This window comes from Microtus ochrogaster, unplaced genomic scaffold (genome assembly GCF_000317375.1).
Source record: "Microtus ochrogaster isolate Prairie Vole_2 unplaced genomic scaffold, MicOch1.0 UNK1, whole genome shotgun sequence".
NCBI lineage: Eukaryota > Metazoa > Chordata > Mammalia > Rodentia > Cricetidae > Microtus > Microtus ochrogaster.
The window spans coordinates 5,914,166-5,936,719 of NW_004949099.1; the positions used below are offsets into that span (position 1 = coordinate 5,914,166).

The window sequence follows — 22,554 nt, forward strand, 5'->3', positions numbered from 1 at the left end:
GAGACCAGCCTGGTCTACAAAAGCTAGTTCCAGGACAGGCTCCAAAACCACAGAGAAACCCTGTCTCGAAAAACCAAAAAAAAAAAAAATTGTTTTGTGTATGAGTGTTGTGTATGCATGTATGTCTGTGCACTGTGTGTGCAGTGCCTGAAGAGGTTAGAAGAGGGGCATTAGATTCCCTGGGTCTGGAGTTACAGATGGTTGTGAGTTCTAAGAACCTGGGTCACTCTGAACTGCTGATCCATGTCTCCAGGTCATGGATATTTTTTTTCTTTGAGACAGGGTTTCTTTGTGTAACCTTGACTGTCCTGAAACTTGATCTGTAGACCAAGCTAGCCTTGAACTCAGAAATCTGCCTGCCTTTGCTTCTCCAGTGCTGGAACTAAGGCATGTGCCATCATGCATGGTCCATCACAGATAAACTTTAAAAGCATCATGGCAAATGAAACAGCCATCACAAAGGAGCATGCATATTTATGTTTTTATTTCTTCTTTGAGAATTTCATACATGCATATAATATATTGTGACCTTATACACACACACCCATTCCTTCCTACTACCTCTCCCAAAATCCGCTAATCTTTTCACCTGGTAACTTCTTGTCTCATCTTTCTTTCTTTCTTTCTTTCTTTCTTTCTTTCTTTCTTTCTTTCTTTCTTTCTTTCTCTTTCTCTCTCTCTCTTTCTTTCTTTCTCTCTCTCTTTCTTTCTTTTAAAAAAGCCCATTATATTGACTACCTTTCCATTTCTGTGACAAAATACTATGACTACAAGCAACTTACAGAAGCAAGAATTTACTACTTTGGCTCACCGTTCCAGAGGGAAAGCCTGTAATGTCAAAGAAGACGTGGCATGGAACAGGAAGATAACTGTTTACAACTTTATTTACTCACCCAAAGCAGAGAGAGAAAGTTAGATTGGGAAGTGAGGCAAGGCTAAAAACCCTCAAGGCCAACTCCGGTGACACTTGAGTCAGCAAGCTTGCACCTCCTTACAGGCTCCCAAAACTTCTCCCAGAATAGTGCCACCAATCTAGGACCAAGAGTTCAAATATGTGAGCCTGAGACATTACTCATTTAAACCACCATGCCCACCAAGTCCAATTAGTGTTGCTGTTATGTCCATATATACCATATACATATATACACATACACACACACACACACATATATGCTGGGAACCATATATATCTGTGACCATATTCTCAAACAAACATGACTTCTTCCTCCAGTAGCCATCAAGTACCAAGAACTCTTAAAGGGGTAGGAAGGACCACATAATTCATGATTCCCTTTATGTTAAATGTTCAGAACAGGCAAATACGTGCTACTAGGAGATAGGAGATAACTCAATTGATATCTTGCTGACTGTGCAAGCATGAAGGCCTGGATTTGACCTCCAGTACTATATTTACTGTGCAGTAATTCTAGATTTCTGGGGAGAAACAGATTTCTGGGGCTCATTGATCATCTGGTCCCGCCTATAAGTGACTCCCAGTTTCTAGTAAGAGACCCTGTCTGAAAAGAAACAAGGTGTGTGACTCTTGAGAAGCAATATCTAGTCTCCACATTCTTTTTTCTGGGGGGGTGGGTGAGACAGGGTTTCTCTGTCCTGGAACTAGGTCCATAGACTAGCCTCAAACTCAGAGAGATCCACATGCTTCTGCCTCCCAAGTGCTAGGATTAAAGGCGTGTGCCACCACCAGCATAGTCTCCACATTCTTGCACAAGCATGTACATATATCTGCACATACATATGTATATAAACATACATAAAAAAGAGGCAAATCTGGGACTGGAGAGAAGTCTCAGTGGTTAACATTTGCTGCTCTTCCAGTGAACCCAAGATCAGTTTACAGTACCCAAGAAAGGCAGCTCACAACTTGTCTATAATTTCAGTTCCAAGAGGATCCCATGCCTCTGGCCTCTGCAGGCACTTGCAGTAATATGTACGTACCCACATGTGGATGTACATACCTACACCTTATTAAAATCATTTAAAAAAATCTTAAAAACAGATTATATACACAGGCTAGGTGAAGTTGTTTGGGGTGGGCAAAAGGGGAGTGATCACAAATATACTTGTTTAGGAGATGAACTACTCTAAAATTCAGTAATAATACTGGCTGCATTTCTGAATATACAACACATAAATGTTCATTTTACAAAAACTGAGGCGTACAGTGTGGGGTTTATTGCTCTGCCTGCTCTTTTATCTATATGTATAGCATATCTTCATAATTAATCTCAAGTGGTAGGAACTAATTAAGAGTATGGGAGAGAAGTTTCCCAAACAGTTAGCATTGCAAGGATTTCAGGGATTGCTTGGTCATCTTTTTTTCTTCATTTCAGTCCTAAGTGAAGGAAGAGGAGGAGGGGGAGGAGGAGAAAAGTGAGGGTGGGATGGTGAGGGTGACAGGAGAAGAAATATCATCATCTGCCCTGTATAGTTAGGGTCAGACCTCTCTGACTTGCTGCCCCCTAATCCCTGATATTCTGAGTGGTGTCTTTGTTCTGTGGACTGACCATTCCAGAATAAATCTATTTTTCTGAGTCTACAAAGCTGAGAAATGGCAATGCCAGAGGTCAGCAGATAGATACAGGAAGCCACTTTGTCTTCAAGCCTGTAGAATATTAGGAGCTTTGTCCTATGGGACTCTTGCTGTTTGGGAACTTTGTTCCTAATGGGCAAAGATAGATCAAAGGCCAGGGAGAAGTGGTATAGTGTTTGCAAAAGTCTTCATGCTAGGGACAGACACCTCCCAATCTAGAGCTCTGGTTGCTCTTCAGCAAGTTAGGATAGAACAGTCTTCTCACCACAGGTTGTGCGCAGCTAGTGGGCATGGACCTCTGCAAGCACTTCAGGTGTGTGCCTGAGGAGCTGTCCTGGAATGGTCCTGGAACTTGGGGTGGGCCCCCAGATCAGAGCTTGAAAAGGAGAAGAGGATTGCCTGTGTAGGAAGTGGTGGTCAGGATGGAAAGTGGAAAAGGGGATGACTGGGAGGCTGCACTCTGCCAGATGCAGCCAGCAGCCTACCTCTGCTCTTGTGGCTGACATGGCAAGCATACTAGATTGGCTTCTAGATAGATGGTAGAGATAAGCCAGCACTGTCGGGAGAAGCTAGAAACGCTACAAGAGGAAAGTCCTGCATGAACTTCCCTCAAATGGACAGTCCCATGTGTAGCCCTCTTATAGAAGTTCACACCCTCATGAAGGCCCTCAGAAATAAGCAGGCATTATTGGGCATTGTTCTTGTTCAGCATAAGATCTAAAAGAGGATTTATGTTTTCATAAATGTGTCATCATCTAAACCCAACCCCCTGCCTCCCAGTGCTTACTTGAGCATTGAGACTCCTTAAGCATCTCTGTTAAAGAAGGAAAATGCTCCCCACAGTTCCTAATGTTAGGGTATGCATTTTTCACACTGTAACATCTCCACAGTTGTGTTACATCTTCCAGCCAATGACATTCTTTATAACAGTGCATTTTCCAGTTGTTGATGTCCTAGACTTGGTAGAATGTGGTGTGTGCTATCAGATACTGAATTGTGGGGTTGCATTGTCCTTCATGCTCTGTCTCTGGTCTAGGCTGTACATATTGAGTAATCGGATACCCAGCCCAGGTTTGTGACCAGAAGCTTCCATGTCCCTGTTTCTGGAAAGAGCCAATGACATTCTTTCATTTTTGCAGACTTTTGTCAGTAGACCACAGACAGATCTTCTGTCCTCAGGTTGCTAACTAGCAAAAGTATGGTGAGATCTTCCTCCTTGCTCTGTCCCTTTTGTTCATCTAGGTACTCAGTTTCTGTGGCCCTCTCTGGAACCTCTCTGGGCCCATCCTTGTCAGCAGACCTTTCCCAGTGTAACTCACCCACATTGCTGTTCCTGGGAAGATGAGGGAAGGGAACAATGCTTTATTCTAACATGGAAGAAGGACAAGAAACTTTCTTATCCTTCTGAGACAGAAACTGCTGGCTCGATGACCTGTGAGGGCTATTTCTGCATGTACACTCCATCTTTTCTCAAGGCTTCTCTGTAGGTAAGAACTGACCCTAGACACTTCACTTCTCAGACTACAGAGTCTTTACAGCCGAAGGTCCCTCTCCTCTGAGATGGACAGTACCACCTAGCAGTATGCTTGCCCAGGCAACATGAACCAGGTCAAAAGTAACCGAGAACTATTCCTACAATACTCAGCCACAGCCCCCAAACTGCTGGCCCACGTCTCCAAACTTCTCATTGTCTGCCGAAACTCAGGCATTACCATCCCAAAAGGCATCAGGAATATCTTTGAGTTCACCTGGGAGGAACTCATCTGTGACCCTGCAGTGCCCACCCCATCTGAGATTCAGGATCTGGTGATCAGCTTTGGAACTCCTACAGTGGTGCTTGCAGAGGTGATCCCAGTGCAGGTCCCCTTGCAGAAGAAGCCACCCCCACCACCCCCACCCCCACCAGTACTGCTGACAACCCCCAGTGGGGGCAAGCACTCGACCCCCACTCCTGCCTCTACTCGACTGGTGCCCACTAGTCAAGATACCCTGCACAAGTTCCAGCGGCAATCCATCCACCTGCTGACAGAGCTGCTTTCCCTGAAGATGAAGGCCATGGTGGAGTCTGCCTCTGGTAAGGCTGCTCACAGATTCCCTTCCCCTCCGTTTCTGAATAGGTATGTGTGTGTCTGTGTGTGTGCGTGCTGTGTGTGTGTGCGCGCATGCATAACATCTATCCCAACAGCTTTAAGTTGAGCATCCACAATCCAGAATCTAAAATACTCTGCAGTCTGAGGATGTTGAATGCTCACATAATGCCACAGAACATTCCACAGCTGACAGTGCACGGTGATTCGAATTCCATGTCTGAGTCCCATCCCCAGATATCTCCATATGTAAAGGAAGACATTCCCAAATCCCAGTCTCCCTCAAAGTCCCTCACTGTTTTAGCTCAAGCCCTGTGTTAAGGGATACTTAACCTATATAAGTATGCACTGGAAATGGGAGTGGTGGCCTTGGGTCTGCTGCAAGAACCATGCTTCCCTCTTCCCTGCCCAGTACTCTCCTTTTGCCTTCTTTGCTTTCCCACTTTCCTCCCAGTCACCCATCTCGAGTGCCCATTCAAAAGTTAGCAGTGTTGGCAGTGAGACATTAGAGACACTGAAGGGAGCATTTGGGATGATGATACAGAGGTGGAAAGAGCTGCATTGGAGAGAAGAGACATAGAATTTATGAATCAAGAGCCTGGTCCACCCAATGCCAAGAAAATTCTGAGCCCAGTGCCTCCAAACTGAAGGCATCATTTCAGGGATGGGGACGAACCCAAGACAGTGTCAGCAGAAGTCTCTTGGAGGCCTCAGTACTCAGCTGTGGGCAGGTAGGCCGGCAGGCAGGGAGACTGGGAGTAAAGTACTGCCTGCCGATCTTGAGCTCTCTGCTCAGTCGAGTGTACATGTCAGGAGCTCCTCACCTTTACATCAGGAATGAGTTCATCTTTTCCTGGGCCTTCCTAGTCTTCCACTATTTCCTGGGTCATTTGCAAAGGTTTTTTTTGTTTTTTTTTTGTTTTTTTTTTTTTCTGGAAGAGACATCCTTGCCAGGAAGAAAACACTTTGTCTTTGTTCATTCCTTCAGCAGGCGCTAATCCTCTGGACATCACCAAGCGCTTTGTGGAGGCCAGCCAGCTTCTCCATCTCAATGCCAAGGAGATGGCCTTTGACTGCCTGATTGGCACTGTCGGAAAAAGCTGCTTTAGTTCAACACAGCTGGGGAAAGGTGGGTAGGGAAAATATGCAAACAGAGCCAACAAGAAGGTACTAGGAAGGTAAAAGCTACAGTTGAAAGGCCAAAGCTCCCAAGAGCTGAGGTGGCTGTGGAGTAGCAGGAGCTAGACCCCAGCTGTTAGCAGGGACGACTCACATACCTCTGGTGGAGGACAGCCTAGTTTTTTGTTGGTAGAAATGTCTACACCTCCCAACTCACCGTGTAACTCCTCTTTCTAGTTCTAGAGTATGCTTCTCAAGAGTAAGCTTCTAAAATTTCCAGTCTGTTGCACACCAGCCCTTTAGTACATGTGGTAAAGATGTCATAGCAATGAAATCACTACTCAGATTGCTGTCAGTCCTGACGCTTTATGTCTGAGCTCACCTGTCCATGCCATCTGCTGGCCACAACTCAGCCCTTACATGCAAGCAGTCCTACAGGAATGTTTATCACAGAACCATTTGGAAAGGTAGAAAGATTAGAAACAGCTTTCTATCAATGGCAATGAATTATGGTTTATGCAGATACTGTTTCATAGTGAGCATCAAAAAAGAACAAATCAAGCTGGGCACATAATGCATACCTCTCATCCTGAGGCAAGAGAATTAGGAGTTCAAGATCGTTCTCAGTTACCTAATGAGTTCTAGGCCAGTCTGGACTACATGAGACTCTGTACCCCAACCCTAAAGCATTAGCAACTCAGCAGTGTAGGTAATTCTTAAAAAAAATATCATCTGGCAAAAGAAGGTATGAAAGGATGTGTTTGTGGTGATTTATTTAATAGTTTAATATAAGCAAAGAGATGTTTATGAATATCACAAAATACGGCTGAACAGAATAGGAGGAGAAACATTAGAGGAGGTGATCTTTGGAGATATGGAAGTAGGGGAGCAAGATCTGCAATATCACAATTCACTCTGGTCAGCAGTTCAATGTTTGTAATCTGTTTTCATTTCACATATTTACCTGTGTGCGTGAAGAGACCAGCTAAGCTCTACCGACCTGCTTAGCAAATATCAAGTGCACTAAACTGTAAAAGTAACAACACTGCCATGCTGCTCATTTGATCCCAGGACTTAGGAAAGTTTTTACCTAATACCAACATCACCCTGAATATGCACAGCAACCACCATTGTTCTTTCTACATCTGTGAGTTTGAATGTTTTAGAGTTCACACATGGGTGAGCTCCTGCAGGATTTATCTTTTGTGCCTGGTTTATTTCACTTAGCATAATGCCCTCTAAACTTCTCTATCTTGGTGTAAATGGTAGGATTCCACTACCTTTTAAGACCAAATACTATCCTACTCTCTTTATGTATCACATTTTCTTTATTTGTTCACCCACTGATGGATACTCAAGCTCATCCCATTTGCCTGTTGGAAATTATGCTGCAGTGAACACAGGTATACAAGTATCTCTTTTATGATCCTGACTTCATTTCCTTTAAATTACCTGCAAGTGGAGTTGCCATACAGTAGTTTTATTTATAAGCTTTATTATTTTTTGTTTTGTTTGATACAGGGTCTTGCTATGTAGCATTACCTTATAATTTTCCTGCCTTAGATTGCCAAGTGCTGTGATCACAGTTGTGTGCCACCCTGCACAGCAGTTTTAATTGTTCAGAGAATCTATATTATGGTTATATTCAGTTACAATGCTACCACAATTACAAAACTCTTTCTTCCATGCCCTCATTAGCATTTATTGTTTTTATTTTTGTTTATTATTATTTTGTTGTTTTTGTGACAGGATTTTTCTGTGTAGCCTTGGCTTGTCCTGGAACTTTCTCTACAGACCAGGTTGGCCTCAAACTCACAAAGATCATCCTGCCTCTGCCTCCTGAGTCTGAGATTAAAGGCAGGTGCCACCACCACTTAGCTATTGTTTTTTTTTATTTTTGATAAAAGTCACAAAATGATATTTTATTGTGACTTTGATTTATGGTCTTCTGATGATTAATAACTTAAAACATCTTTTTATATATTGTTGGCCATTTGTATGTCTTTAGCATATATCCATTCTGATTTTTTTCAATCAACATCCCCCTGTGATGTTTTATATCTTTAGTTTGGTTTGGTACACTAGTGTTCATTTGAATGCTTAGTAGTACTGTCATTAGACCTCAGAACAAATCTTATACCTGTGCTCTGTCGCCTGAGGAGTCAGCCACCATTTCACTACTCCCTGCCACCAAGGCAGTGACTTTGTCAAGCTCCCCTGATGATTGGAGGTTAAATACCTGATAATGATAGACATATCCAGAGTAAATCAGTTAAATAGTAAAATTCCAGATCTAGGAAAAAGCATAGGATTTCATGGAAGTTAGTGAAAGTAATATTGGGAGTCCATGAAAACTGTTGGTGCATGCTATGGTGGGACTAAGAGGTGATGAAGAAGTTCCAGGACAGCCAGGCCTACACAGAGATCTCACAGCAGGAAAAGATGCCAGAACAATGGAAAGGCCCCTCCCATCATTGAAGTCACTTAGAAATCTCTCACTGGTTGACACTTGGCACAGATATTTATCTCTCTCGCTTTAAAATTTTTATTGATTGCTATTGTATATGTGTGCATGATGTGTACATGTGAGGTAAGAGCACAGCTCTATGTAGAATTTGTTCCCTTCTTTCATCTTTAGACAGGTTCTGGGGATTGAACTCAGTTCATCAGGCTTTCGAAGTGTTTTTATCTACTGAGCTATCTCCCTAGACTGAGATAGTCTTCTCTTTTAAAAAGCTCTGAGGATCTTTTTTCAGGCCGGGGGACAGGTAGGTGGTCAAAATAGTCAAATACAGTGGAAGGGATGGTCTATTTATTTCTTCTGGGAAGGCTTTCATTTGACTCAAGATTTTAATTAACTAATTTCCTAGTTCATTAAGTTCAAAGTTTGATATTTTGTTTCAAAATTTGTGTTTTTATGGGATGCCTTCTAGTAAGTTTACCTGGCATACCTCCTTAAACATACCCTTTGCTAAGGAGACGTTTTCCTGGTGGAAGACTGCTTTCTGCTTGTCTTCCTGTTACGATACCTGCTCTGTTGACTTGTCACAGACTAACTCATGGTTCATGCATATACGTTTTGATAGTATTGCCATTGTCTCTTAGTTTCTGTTACATGTCAACTGAAGATGTTTGCTAGGTGACTGTATGGTTTGCAACATGTGCCATGTGAGTGGGGCTAGACTCCAACACTCAAGTTCCATATTTATCTAAGAGCTTAGCTTCACACGCTTTTTGCTTCTACGTCTATATGCCAACTGTATTTTTCATTCTGTTGCATTGGTTAAGACTAATTTCCTAGGTGAGAGATTACTGGGGCAGAGGATTACAGTCTGTGCATAGCTTTCCACATGCTTTTCTCTATATGGACAGACTGACCATTAGCTCTTACTCATTTTTCTCATTTGTGCTGGAGTAGAAAGTGCTGAAAGCTGTCTTCATTTTAATAGCTGAAGCATTAGCAAAAGTGATTGTTCTTGTGTTTTGCTCCTCCAGGATGGAGACTCTGTCTTTGTTTACTTAATGAGGTTGAGTTTACCATTTTCTTTATGAATTTGAGTGTGTTGAATGGATTTCTGAGTGTTTTCCAACATTGGTTTTATGCCCAACCAGTAACATAACTGTGTATGGGGAAAGAACCAGTGAATGAGGCTGTAGGTTTTATTATACAATTGTAACTAGGAGTGCAGATATTCTATAGAGACCATTTGTGCTCTTCCCTTTGGCTGTCAGACTACTGGCACATGAACCCCAAAGAAATTGAATTTCCCCAGGAGCCTCATGCTTGAGAAGGAAAAAGACTTGAGTCTTGTTGCCAATCAGTGGGAAAACTTGTCTCCAAGAAAGAGATTTCACACAGAACAGATAACTTGTAGGACATAGCTCAGAAGCAGGGCTTTGTCAGTGTTGGACAAGCCTGCACCTGGGAAAGGACTACTTGGTGATACATAATTCTTGTCCTCTATTATAATACAAACCTAAGACTCGTGTATCAGGTGGTGGCACAGAGACAGTGTGATGCTGTGGGACTGAGAGGCTGTTGGAAGAACATCTGATTCCCATGCATTAGATAATGGGAGCGCCCACTCTCATCCCTTCCTCCCTACTGCCTAGATTTGTCCACACCTAGTGCCAAACTGACACGTGCACTTGCCCTTTGAAGATTTTCCCCTGTGCTTTCTTTCTGCTCCTCATGTAAGTGTGAGACACTCTTCACCCTGAAGAGGCTGGGGCAGGGAGACCTGTAAAGGGAGCCTTAAGATGTTGCTTACTTATTGTGTTCTTGCGCTTATGTCTATAAGGCTCTCGTCAGAAGACTTCCTGGTTGGTTTATGACTATAGGTAACTTTGCAATATCTGGCCCACCATCTTGTTTGAACAAGAAAACTATATTACATTTTTGTAATTTAGGTAAGATTGTAAAGAAGATTCAATCTTCTTCTCTAGACTCCCCCATGAACATCTCTGCCATGGGAGTGAACACTCCCTATCAGCTGCTCTACCAGAATTCCACAGCCTGTCTGAGCTTCTCCCTCTCCACAGGAAAGGAAGGCAAGAAGAAAGGTGAGAAAGAAAATAGTGTTTTCAGCCAGATACACACACTTCTCTGTGCCTGTTTCTCTGGTGGGGAGAGTCCACACCCTCTATCCTTGATGATGGTGCGTTGGGAGGAGAAATGAATGGCTGGAGCAGCATCTAACCTGTGCAGTTGGTAGCATGGTTAGGTCTCATGTCTGCTAGAAGGATGCTCAGCTCACAGAGATTCAGCAGCCTGTGACACAAATCCTTATAAGCACTCCAGAGCTGCAGCACATCCAGTCACTGCAATCAGAATTGCAATCCATTCCAGTGTGTGTCCCTCATGCAACCCAGGTAGTATCCATATCTGATGCCTGTGAATAAGACAGCTTTGTTCAGCCACACGGCCAGTGGAGAAATAGTGATCTTTGTGTCCCAAACTTAGCAGGCTCCAGTTCTGTGTTCCAGAGGGGCTACAATGCATGGGCACAAATCAAAACCACAGAAGACTCCCTTGCCCTGTTGAGAAAGGCCCACGTAGAAGGAAAGGGAACTTTAGGAAAACAACAGGTGAGAGAAAGCAGCTCCAAGGGGAGGGGCCTGCTGAGAGTGAGAGAGACCTTAGGACCTTCCACCCACCCTGCCAACTATGATGACAACATGAACGAGACAGACAGGTAGGGGAGGAGTGGATAGTAAAGGAGGGCAGGGTTGGTTCACATTGCCCCTTTGATTCCCACAGACACTGGAGGTAAGGCTGGAAGTTGAGAAGCTTGAAGCCAAGTCTTCACCCATCCTGGCTGCCTGTGTGACTTGTCTTCTCATGCTTCACCCTCCTTGGTAAAAGGGAACTGGTTACAGGGGCCTATGGAAGCATCAGCCACACTTCATTGTTGTTGTTACTGTTCATTGCTGCGTTCCTCAGTCTCTGATATACCTTTAATTATTGGCTGGCTAAGTTCAGCCAATGATCCCCATTGCTGCAGAGTATAAGAGCCTCCTAACATGTCCTGCAGCTCTCCCCCAAGAGAATGTGATGCTCAAGAGCTCCCCTCTGAAGCCCACCATATTTCTACTACTTACCTCTAACTACAGGCAAAAAGGCTACAGATGAGCTCACGCCCCCACTCCCACTCCCACGAGCCCGAACCCCTCCTGAAAGCACTGTCGTTGAGTTCCAGGACCCCTGCCCTGAGGCCCGGGAAAAGCTGCAGGATATGTGTCGTCACATGTGAGTGCCTAGATGTAGGGATGGTATCCATAGGAACTGGGACACAAGGATAGATGGGTGTCACAGCAGTAAGTGCACCTCCCATGCCAGTCCAGCTGTGTCCTACACACACACACACACACACACACACACACACACACACACACACACGAGCCTATGGTCCTTCCAATTTATAGATAATAAGAAAAGTAAAGCAGTTCCTGAGCTTGCCTAGCTCTGTCAGCCCAATTCCTGTTCAATGCTCTTTGCCTCCGTAACATCCTCCCTCACCCAAGGAAGTCCTTTGTGTGGCTCCTGGCAATTCACAGACTTTATGCCCCAAGTGCTAATTTTTGGCATGATTTTCCAAGTGTTCAAAAAATCTCCCCCAAAAATATATCATCCACATAGGTAATTCCCGATACTGTGAGGCCTAACAGAAACCCATTTTTCTAAGGGCCCAGCTCATAAAAACTAAAATCCCTTTCATACCTAAGTTATATATGTCTCCTGGGATCATAGGGCCAGGGTACAGGTAGGCAACAGCCACCCAGTTCACCTCTACACTATGACATTCTAGATAGATCTCACCTGGAACTTGAGGAGGGGGGTGGGGGGGAGGGAATAGTCTGTCTCCAGCTGCTCCCGAGTTTGCTCCATAGAGCTCCACTCCATAGGTCCAGTCAGACACAGCTGGTCTTTCCAGGGCATATTGACACCTTCCCACTTCCTCCTAAAAGTACTGCCTTTGCTCATGGGGAAGACTGGGAAGAAGATGTGCTTTAGGACAAGGGGACTGGGCTGAGAAGGGGCTATAGAGGACCTCTCTGGAGAGAGAGAACCGAGCGCCTAGAAGATGCATTCATCTCCTTCCCACAGAGAAGCCGAAAGGATCTTGTGGAAAGGGAGGAATGTCTCCTGTCCCATGATTTTACGCAACTACAGGGCAAAGATACCCTCTCATTTAATGTTGACCTCCAAGGGGGACCTTCACCAACCTCCCACTGCGGGGACTCAGGTTACTGCTTCCACTCTTAACCAGCCTTCCAGCCACCATGCTCATATGGGTCGCCATTCTCAAGATTGGAAGGGCCCCAAGAAGCCACTCAAGCTGCATTACACTTTCTATGATGGCTCTTCCTTCATTTAATATCCTTTTGATGGGTGTTGCTCTTTCTCCTCAACTCAGCCCCAGAGAACTCCAGGGCTTGAAACAGCTCACTAGTCAGTGGGGATTCTTGGTCAACTAGAGAAGCCTGGTGAGGATGCTCCAGGGGTAAGTGGTGGTTCAGGTCAAGCTCTGGAGGGAGTGAGGAAGGAATTTAAAGTTAAGTACAAGTCCAGTATAGTTCACATAGTACAAGTATATCAAGTTCCTTATACCTGTGAGAAGCTTGGCTGTGTAGACGGATCCTTGCCTTCAAGGCATCTGCCAGGAGAGAGAAAGCTATAGACAGGGCAGTTCATTTCCAGCTGAGAGAAAAAGTGAAATGTCCCTAAATGCTGTGGTGGGGGTTGTTTCTTGGTTCCTTATTCACTAGTTTTACCCAGTGGTCCTTGCACATCACCTCTAAGGTTCAAGTGCTTAGTCTAATCACTCATCCCACTTGCTGCACATCTGTTTGACCGCAGCTGAGGTCTGCCTTGGTGTGGCTGAACGTGAATGTTGGGTGCAAAAGTGGCAGAAGAGGACACATTTCCCCCTGTGAATCTGATGGGCAGCATAGACCCTCTTTCTAGAAATATGCATATGTGTGTATATCCACACACATGCAAATTGTGAGCTGCAGCTGCAGGGAACTTACGGCCCACAGAAAACAGACGTTTTGCCTGGGCCTGAACTCCAGTCCAGAAAGCTCAGATGTTGAAAAGGCAGATGATCCCTTCAGAGGGTGAGCCCTAGGTTTGTACCATGCCTTGGCGTGGGTTGAGTTGGCTGCTTTTTCTACTCACAGATATGTAACAAGTAGCTATTATGTATAGTGGGTCAATAGAATGAACTGGATAGACCTGGTTCATGAAAACCTCAGAAAGGAGCAACTTTAGTCTGATTGTTGTCTTTTAAAATTAGGAAAGGAATTTGAATTTGGCTATAAAGGTAAAAAAAGAGAGATCCTTTTGGAAAACATGGAGTTGAAAAGTCCCCTTTACCGTCCCTTTCAGGCGTCTCTCGCCCATTTCCTCTCCAGCATCTTCTAGAGCTACACCAGATCCAGATGTCCAGCCTTAGGGCAATGTGAACTCTGAGGCCTTTGGAAGCAAAGCACTTATTCCAGGTTCTGAGTTACACTAATTTCAAGGATGGGAGACATGACACAGAGTCATCTAATTTTGCTCCTTTGTTGTAGAAACAGGGAAACTGAGCCCCAAAGAGGCAATGTGACCTCTTTGTCACAAAAGGTCCAGAGAATGTTTGCCTTGGATCTTTGTTCCTACCTGTCTCAGAATTATGAGATGCCTTATATGGAACCACCTCAGACCTCTTCTTCATTGCTGTAGGGACACTTGACTTCTATTTCCTCAGTGATGGCATCTTGACAATTAGTCTGTTTTCACCTTGGGAGTTACAGAGACCAGGTTCAGTTCTTTTCTGCATTCATTTCCTGTCTTGTCAGTGTGACAAAATGCCACACCAGGTATTTGGGGAAGGAAGAGTTTATTTGGGCTCTCAGTTTGAAGGTATAGGCCTTCATGTTAGGCATGAGGGCAGATGTGCAAAGTGGTTGATGACATGAGTCACAGCCAGGAAACAGAGATGAATGCCAGTCTGGGACCCTGGCCTATGGAATGGTGCTGCCCACATTTAGGTCTTCCTACCTCAGTTAAAATCCTCTCGGAGGAAATGCCCTCACAGACACCCACAGACACTTGTGTCCTACATAATCCTAAATATCATGAAGTTGACAGTCCACATTAGCCTTCACAGTGACCCTGCACACATTACTCAATCTGTGTGCCTCACTTCTCTTGGTTACATGATGAGTGAGCTGGATCCAGTAATCTTAAAGAAATTCTGTGTCTCTGTGTTCAAAGGCTAAGGTACACCAGCCAGCTGTTGGGTCCCTCCCAAGAGAAACAGGTTTGGAAAGCTTTTCTTCACCTCTTGGCTTCTTCAGAACGATGGCTTTAGCCACCAACTCTGTTTTTACATAAAGAGCTCAGATAAAAATGATAGGTCTTTGTTCATGGTTACCAGGTTGGCCAGTTGCAAGCCATAGCTGATTTGAACCTGCTGGTCCAGCTGTCAGAACCAGTTCTGTGTTCGTTTCACCATTCTTCACAGAAATCAGCTGGGATCCTCTGGTTTGGACTTGTGCTTTCCTGATTACAGTGATGCTGGACAGCTTTGCATTTGCTTCTGTTTGGAGAAGTATGTGTTCTAGCATTTTGCTCATGCCTTGATTGTGTTTTGGTGTGGCAGTTGCTAGAACTTGAAACTAAGGCCTCAAATGTGCCAAACATGCTTCACCACTGAGCTCTGCCTCTAACCCCAAAGGTTGTTAATGTTGATGAAGTCCAAATTTCCACATTTTATTGATCATGCTTTTGGTTTCAACATCCATGACATCACTGCCAAATCCAAGGTCATGAAGATTTAGCCTGTGTTTTTTTATATCGGCTTTATAGGTGAAGCTCTTAATATAAATCTTTGAGGTATTCAGAGCCAATATTTACATCTTATATGAGTTAAGGGCCTTGTTTCATTCCTCTGCACATGGGTATCCCATTGTCCTAGTGCCATTTGTCAAAGAGACCATTCTTTCCACTTGGAATGGTCATGGAGAGCTTGACAAAAATAAGTTGACTATAGATGGACGTGTCTATTTTTAGACTCATTTTTAATCCACTCTTATAATTTTGGTGTCTATCCTTATGCCAGATCACATTGGTTCAATTATTAAAGATTTGTGGTAAGTTTTTAAAACAACACATGCTGTGAATCTTCCCAGTTTGTTTTTTTTTTTTTTGTAAGTTATTTGAAATTTCTTTCTTCTTTCTTTTTTTGAAACAAGGTCTCTCTGTGTAGCCCTGGCTGGGCTGGAACTCAAGAGATTTTTGCCTGCTTCTGCTTCCCAAATGCTAGGATTAAAGATATGTGCAACCATGCCCAGCTTCATTCAGTATATTTTGCTTCTGTAGATTTCCTCTCTGTCTCCTCTCTTTCCTGACTTTCTAATGATCTTTCCTGGGGCTCTGAGGTTCTATTCTTTCTTAGATTAAAAAAAATATAATATCTCACATTGTAGTTCAGGCTGACCTGAAACTGTGTAGCTCAGGCTGGCTTAGAACTCACAATCATCTCCTGCCTCAGTGTCCCAAGTTCAGAAAGTCCGGGCATGAGTTCTCATACAATTCCTTCTGTTCCTTTATAATGTACAGTCTGTATAATTTCAACTCATTGACTTTCCAGAACAATTATTTTTTTCTTTTATTGTTTTAACTTGCTGCTTCATTTGTTCAGTGTAATTTTTGTTTCAATCATTGGACTACCTATCTAGGTCCAGAATTTCTGGTCTGTGCCATCTTGTGGGTCACTCTGTGTGACACTCTGTGTCTTTTCCTCCTGCTTATCACCCTCCCTCTTTCCACTTCTGTTTTTATTTGGCTAGTGGGAAAGATTTAGGAGGACAGATTGTGGTACCAGTCACTACAGCCCTACCTGGAGCACTGCTTCTGCAATTCTATATAGAGAAGGAGCTGCCGACACAGCTCTTCTGAGGACCAGTGCTTCTTGGGACCTCTCAAGCTAAGGAAGGAGCAGAGAGAACGTACTTTCCCACAAGATTGGCCCAAAGAGGAGGCAGCCTGACAGTACTAGAAATACTGCTGGTTCTGGAGATCATCCCCTGGCCCTGTTACTCACTGGTGGTGTAAGATGAGACAAAGCATGGGGTGACCTCCTTACCCTGTACCTAAGACCTTCATGTGTTAGTACTAAAAGTCTATGTAGTACCATTTAGACCCATGAAAATCCTGACATGTGAAATGGAGAAAGGAGCACTTCCCATAAGGTAGTAGAAAGGAAGGACCTGGAGCATGGCTGGGTTCCATAATTATCTGTGACACATGCAAAGCACAGGCAGGATCTTTGAAGGAAGGGAGCAATGCACAACAGAAGAATCCTTTCGTAAGGAGGCTTGTTTCTGCGGGGACCCTGATAGCCAGTACCTGGAGAGTTGTGTTTGACTTGACTGTGTCTGCCAGCTATCCCTCTGGAAACATTGCCATGCTTCAGATTCCCACGTGCTGCAGAGGGAAACCCATCACCTGCCTCTTTAATGACACGCCTAACACCTTCCTGGCTCTGTTCAATGCTGATGGCCAAGGCTGTGTTTACTACAACCTAAAGAACTGGTAAGTAGGTCAAGGGACGTCTAGCCTCATGAAGTATCCCTTGAGATAATTGGTACTGTGTATAATTAGTGACTAAAAGTTCCTAGTTTAAGGATTCTAGGATGGTGCTGAGGGCAGGGTGAAGCAGTACCTATAGGAACCTGTGGTTCTTTGAGGCCCAGCTGCTAGGTACATGTTATACTTCAAAAAGTGAGAAGGAACCTACTCTAAGTCCCCCCACTGGTACACTAGAACATCAAGATCTCCCTCCATTCTTGGTCCGATAAACAGGGTGGTTTGTTTGTTTGTTTGTTCACTAATCTTTGTTTTTGTTTTTTGAGTCAGGGTTTCTCTGTGTAGCCCTGGCTATACCAGAGTTTACTCTGTGGACCAGGCCGGTCTCAAACTCACAGAGATCCACCTGCCTTTAACTCCCAAGTGCTGGATTAAAGGTGTGCACCACCACCTGACTGATACACAGGGTTTTTGTTGCCATTGTTTTCCAGTGCCAAGGACCAGAACCTCATAAATGCTAGGCAAGTACTCTGCCATTGAGCCACACCCCCAGTTTTCACCCCTGGGAGAATTTTTTAGTGGGAAAAGTATCTTACACTAGGAGTGGGTAAACAAATGTGTGAATACAACTTGTGTGGTGTATTTATTACCCATTACTGTGGTGAAGTACCTGACATTAATAACTTTAAGGAGAGATTTATTTTGGTTTGCAGTTTCAGAGGTGTTAGTTTGTTATAGCACAATGGATTAGAGCAGTTCACTTCATGGTGACCTAGGAAATAGAGAAAGGAGATTACAAGGGATCAGAGCAAAATACAGCCCTCCCCAAGATACAATTTAGTGACTAACTTCCTCCTTCTCTTGTCTTTCCCTACCTCCTAACGATGCCAGCATATTATGAATGCATCAAAGGATTAATCTACTGATCAGGACAGAACACGTAGGATCTGTCCATCTCTGAAAACACAGATAAACCCAGAGGCACGCTCCACTAATCTAGGCATATCCAAGCTACTCAAGTTGACAGTTCAGATTAAGAGAAGCACACTCTCCTGATAGCTAAGAGTTGATCTTTGCATAGCTTTTCATAAGTTGTTTTTGGAAGGTGTTATTTTCATGTTTGGATGTTGTAGCTCACATTTTGGTGCTTGATATTTTTGTGCCAGGCTACAGAACTACAGAAAAAAAAATCATTTTTCATCCTTTGGGTTTTGCTTGAGCCTACATTCTCTACCTCAGCCTGTCCCTTCTTTAAAGATGCCCCACTAGCGTCAGTTGGTGTAAGGAGTCCTAGACTATGGTGGCTGGAAAGGTGAATCTGCTCACAGGAGTCTTCCGACTCTTTCCTTCCCTTCCTCAGGTTGTTTATGTCAGGTAAACATTCCTTCAGACTAGGGCAGGCTTTCCCAGCCCTGCCTGTTTGTAGCCTGCAGTAAGGAGGGAATTCTTTCAGGGCCTCTAAGTAGTTTCTATCTTCTGTGTATCTCCCAGCTGTCCATATGTCTTGGTCTTGGATGAGGAAGGTGGAATCACAAATGACCAAAAGGGCTGCATAGTCCATAAGTGGAGCTGGGCTAACAAGACTGAGACATTACTCTCTCTGGAATACAAGGTATGTGGGCATCATGGGTAGGGGGTGGCTTCCACAGGCTACTCAGCATTGGAAGGCAAGCACCTGTGAGATTGCACTGCCCCAGCAGCCACATGATCTTCAGAGGATATGAGTCAGTCAGTAGTGGTTCAGAGTAGGTTCTCTTGCTTTCCTCCATCCTGTAGAACTGTGGGCTACTTTACTGACACTTCATGGCAACCTCCTTTCTATTTGATTTTTATTTATATTGTTGCATTTTGTTGTGAAATATTCATTTTACAAAGCAACAGTTATAGTAGTTGACAATGTTATTCTTGATAATTTTAATTTTCAGGTTTTTAGAAATTTATTACATTTATTTTGTAGAAAACTGGCTAGTAAAGAACCAAGCAATACCTGAAGAGTTGGAGAACTTGAGTTCATTTTATGCTAGCTAGCTTGGGCTGAGCTCATGTTCTGCAAGTACAACTGCCCGCTTATAGTTTCTTACAGCTTTTATAGGCTTATATCAGTTTTGTAATTTATTGCCTACATGGCTATTTACAGGTAACCTTATGTTTCATGATCATGGAGGGAAAATTTCACTGTGGTTAAGCATGTTTACTGAAGTTTGAACATTATAGGTATCAGCTAAGACATTCTACCTTCAGTAAGTAGGACTTGTCTAATCAGAGAACTAGCTGTGTCCCAAAACCAAATTTGGCATACTTAGTCTACAAGTGAGGCTTTATTTCATTTGTCTCTAACTCTCTATAACTTTTAGGCCAAAATTGTTATTCAGCTATCAGAGTGCAAGACAGCAATTTGTCTACGTGAGGAACATACTCAATAAACATGTAGCACATATTTCTTTGTGTGTGTGTGTGTGTGTGTGTGTGTGTGTGCTTGAGCATGCGTGTGTGTGCCATAAAACACATGCAGAGGTCAGGGGACAACTTTGCAAGGAGTTTGTTCTCTCCTGCCATGTGAGTCCCCTAGTCTGTCTTGGCAGCATGCTCCTTTATATACTAAGCCATCTTGCTGACCTTATAGGGTTGTGTGTGTGTGTGTGTGTGTGTGTGTGTGTGTGTGTGCCCATTGTGTGACTTTCCTGAGATGTGAACAATGTCTATTCACCCTACATAGGGCATAAAGGCATGACTAAAGAAATGATTGTACCACAGTCTGGCTTATTGGAGTTACTTATGAACATATTCATGAGAGTTCCTTACAAAGCCTGAGTGACTCTAAAGCAAGCTGCATTATCAGACATCTAACCCTGGCATGCTTGATAACCCACAAAGGATGCAATCCCTGGAGTTTTCTATACAGCTTGTAAGCAGCTAGACAGGTACCAGAGTCTCTCTACAGAGCATAGCTGATCCCAGAGTCTCCTCCCCAGAAGGAGACTATGTTATGTCTTGTATAACCTAGGCAGGGGCCCCAACAATCTTTTAAATTTCAGCTTTCTTGGATTTGTAAACTTGTTTATTTCATAAGTGTAGTAGGAGCTGCGGGCCTCTTCCCACAGCCCGGCTCCCACATGGCTAGCTTTACACCAGAAATAACAACACACAAATTGTATTCATTTAAACACTGCTTGGCCCATTAGCTCTAGCCCTTACTGGCTAATTCTGATATCCCGATCAACCCATCTCTAATAAACTGTGTAGCACCGGTCTTACCAGGAAAGATTCAGCATGTCTGACCTGGAGGCTTGCTTCATCACATGCATCAGCCCGGGAGAGGGGAGCATGGCCTCTGAGCTCACTTCCTCTTCCTCCCAGCATTCTGTTCTGTTTACTCCTCCCACCTATGTTTTAACCTATGAGGGCCAAGCAGTTTCTTTATTATAATTAACCAATGACCTTCCTCCATCACCTAAGTACTAAGAGCCTGCTTCCTCCCTCCAGGACATGTTTCAGTTCAGAGAAAATTGCTGTACAGTAATGGCTGTCTGTGGCAGTAATATAGATAGGATGGCACTGAACTGTTCTTTCTGCTCAGGCTTCTGAGTGCTAGGATTACAGGTGTACACTGTCATGCCCAGCTATTTAGCACTGTGCCTTATATTTTAGTTCCCCCGGGAGGTGCACAGCCAAGGCCTATATGATCAGAAGTTGCTTGGAATAGAAAGTGGCCCATGAATTATAACTTGGAGTGACAGTGTATGATTCAGAGGTGGCAAAGGGAGTGCAATTCTCGGTAAAATGAAAGAATGAACATTACTTCTAAAGGCTTTTGTTGGGGTATTGGTATGGCACCTTTTAAGAGTCCATATGTGCTTCCTATGGAAGAAAGTAGCTAACATAGGGTAGGATGACAGGCACCAGGTATCGAGCTCTAGAGAGTATGCATGCTCTCTTAACTCAAATACTGGCTTTTTCTAACTCCCTTCATTCTGCCCTCCAAATCCAAGCTACTCTCTGGTATTATTTCTCTTCAATCTGAAGAACTTTTTTGGCATTTCTATAAACAGAAATATTTTGGCAACAAGTTTGCTGTTGTTTTCATGTGAAAAATGTCATTGTTAAGGGATTTTCCCCCCAAGACATTGTTTCTCTGTATAGCTTTGGACCCTGTTCTGGAACTCACTCTGTAGCCCAGGCTAGCTTCGAACTCACAGAGATCCACCTGCCTCTGCCTCCTGAGTGCTGGGATTAAAGGCGTGCGCCACCACCACCACCTGGCTGTTAAAGGATATTTTTATGGGATATGAGATTCTGGATTGGCTTTCTTTTTTCTTTTAACGTTTTGAAAATAGTGTCACATTGTGCCTTCCTTCCATAGTTTAGGATGAAAGTCTGAGTCTTTAGTTACCCAAATTTGTTTGCTTTCTCTAGTTGCTAGGTTTTAAAGGTTTTCTCTTAGTTTCTGTTGTGCTGGTTAGTTTTTGTCATTTTGATAACAAACCTAGACATATCTAGAAAGAGAGAGAATTTTTTCTGGGGGGGGGCGGTTTCAAGACAGGGTTTCTCCATAGCTTTTGGTTCCTGTCCTGGAATTAGCTCTTGTGACCAGGCTGGCCTCGAACTCACAGAGATCCGCCTGCCTCTGCCTCCCAAGTGCTGGGATTAAAGGCATGCGCCACCACCGCCCAGCAAGAGAGAGAATTTTAATTGACTCTCATATTAGATTGGCCTGTAGGCAAGTCTGGGGCAGGGGCATTTTCTTTATTAATGATTAATGTGGGAGAATCTAACACACTGTAATCAGTGCTACTTCTGGGCAAAGTGGTTCTAGGTTGTATAAGAAAGCAAGATGAAGGCCTGGAGAGATGGCTCAGTGATTAAAAACTGGCTATTCTCCCATAAGATCAGTTTGATTTTCAGCACCCTTATGGCAGTTAACATTTGTAACTCCCGTTCCAGAGGATCCATCTTCCCTTTTTTGGCCTCCATGAACAATGTATACACATGGTGCACAGGTGTACATACAGGAAAAATACCCATACATATGAAATAAAAATAAATGTTTTAAAATAAAGAGAGCCGAACAGTGATGAGGAACAAGCCAGTAAGTAGCATTCCTCCATGACCTCTACTTCAGTTTCTGTCTCTGTTCCTGCCATGCTTGAGTTCCTGTGTAGTTTCTCTCAGTGATGGACTGGGACTGGGACATGAGCTTCAGAAAAGGGCACACCCCCAGGGAGTGGGACAATAGCTTTGCGCATGTTTTAGCCCACAGACTATATCAGCACCCTTAGAGAATGGCTGTATTATTGATTTTCCTAAATTATTCAGTTGCTAAGAGGCAAAACTAGAATAGAATCTGGTCCCTCAAGCAAAGCTTGAGTTCCTGAAGACATCTCTATTCTGTTTCTCTAGAAGACCCATAGTGGGTAGTTTCTCTTAAGTGAGAGTAATCAGCAAGTCTGAAGATATCCAGAGATTTGGCACATCATGGTTTATTATCTTTCAGATACTGATGGGCCAGATCCAGATGCCAGTGTGTGTGAGGCAGAGACTCAGAGATGAGAAAATGAAGCCCTGGCTACCGGGTCAACATCTGAACTAGTGGGAGTAGGGGGAGCAGAGCAGAGAATTCTCTTGATGCAGAACAGTCTGGGGTATCTTGTCCTTAAAGAGATGTTGTAGGTCAGAACAGTCTGGGGTATCTTGTCCTTAAAGAGATGTTGTAGGTCAGAACA

General features: G+C 43.7%; 1 protein-coding gene across 2 annotated transcripts in view; it reads left to right on the forward strand.

Moving 5' to 3' along the window:
• Positions 1 to 3,966: 3,966 nt before the first annotated feature.
• The window catches only part of CUNH3orf20 (chromosome unknown C3orf20 homolog), a 44,064-nt gene continuing 25,476 nt past the window's right edge, over positions 3,967 to 22,554 (forward strand). Inside the window, exons 1-8 of one of the 2 annotated variants that reach the window (XM_005364894.3) lie at positions 3,967 to 4,625; positions 5,627 to 5,767; positions 10,204 to 10,320; positions 11,018 to 11,038; positions 11,371 to 11,506; positions 12,365 to 12,634; positions 16,691 to 16,840; positions 18,326 to 18,446. In XM_005364894.3, the coding sequence (XP_005364951.1) occupies positions 4,151 to 4,625; positions 5,627 to 5,767; positions 10,204 to 10,320; positions 11,018 to 11,038; positions 11,371 to 11,506; positions 12,365 to 12,634; positions 16,691 to 16,840; positions 18,326 to 18,446 (1,431 nt within the window). In that variant the 5' untranslated portion in view covers positions 3,967 to 4,150. The remainder of the gene's footprint in view (positions 4,626 to 5,626; positions 5,768 to 10,203; positions 10,321 to 11,017; positions 11,039 to 11,370; positions 11,507 to 12,364; positions 12,635 to 16,690; positions 16,841 to 18,325; positions 18,447 to 22,554) is intronic. The other variant, XM_005364893.3, reaches the window with a different exon arrangement.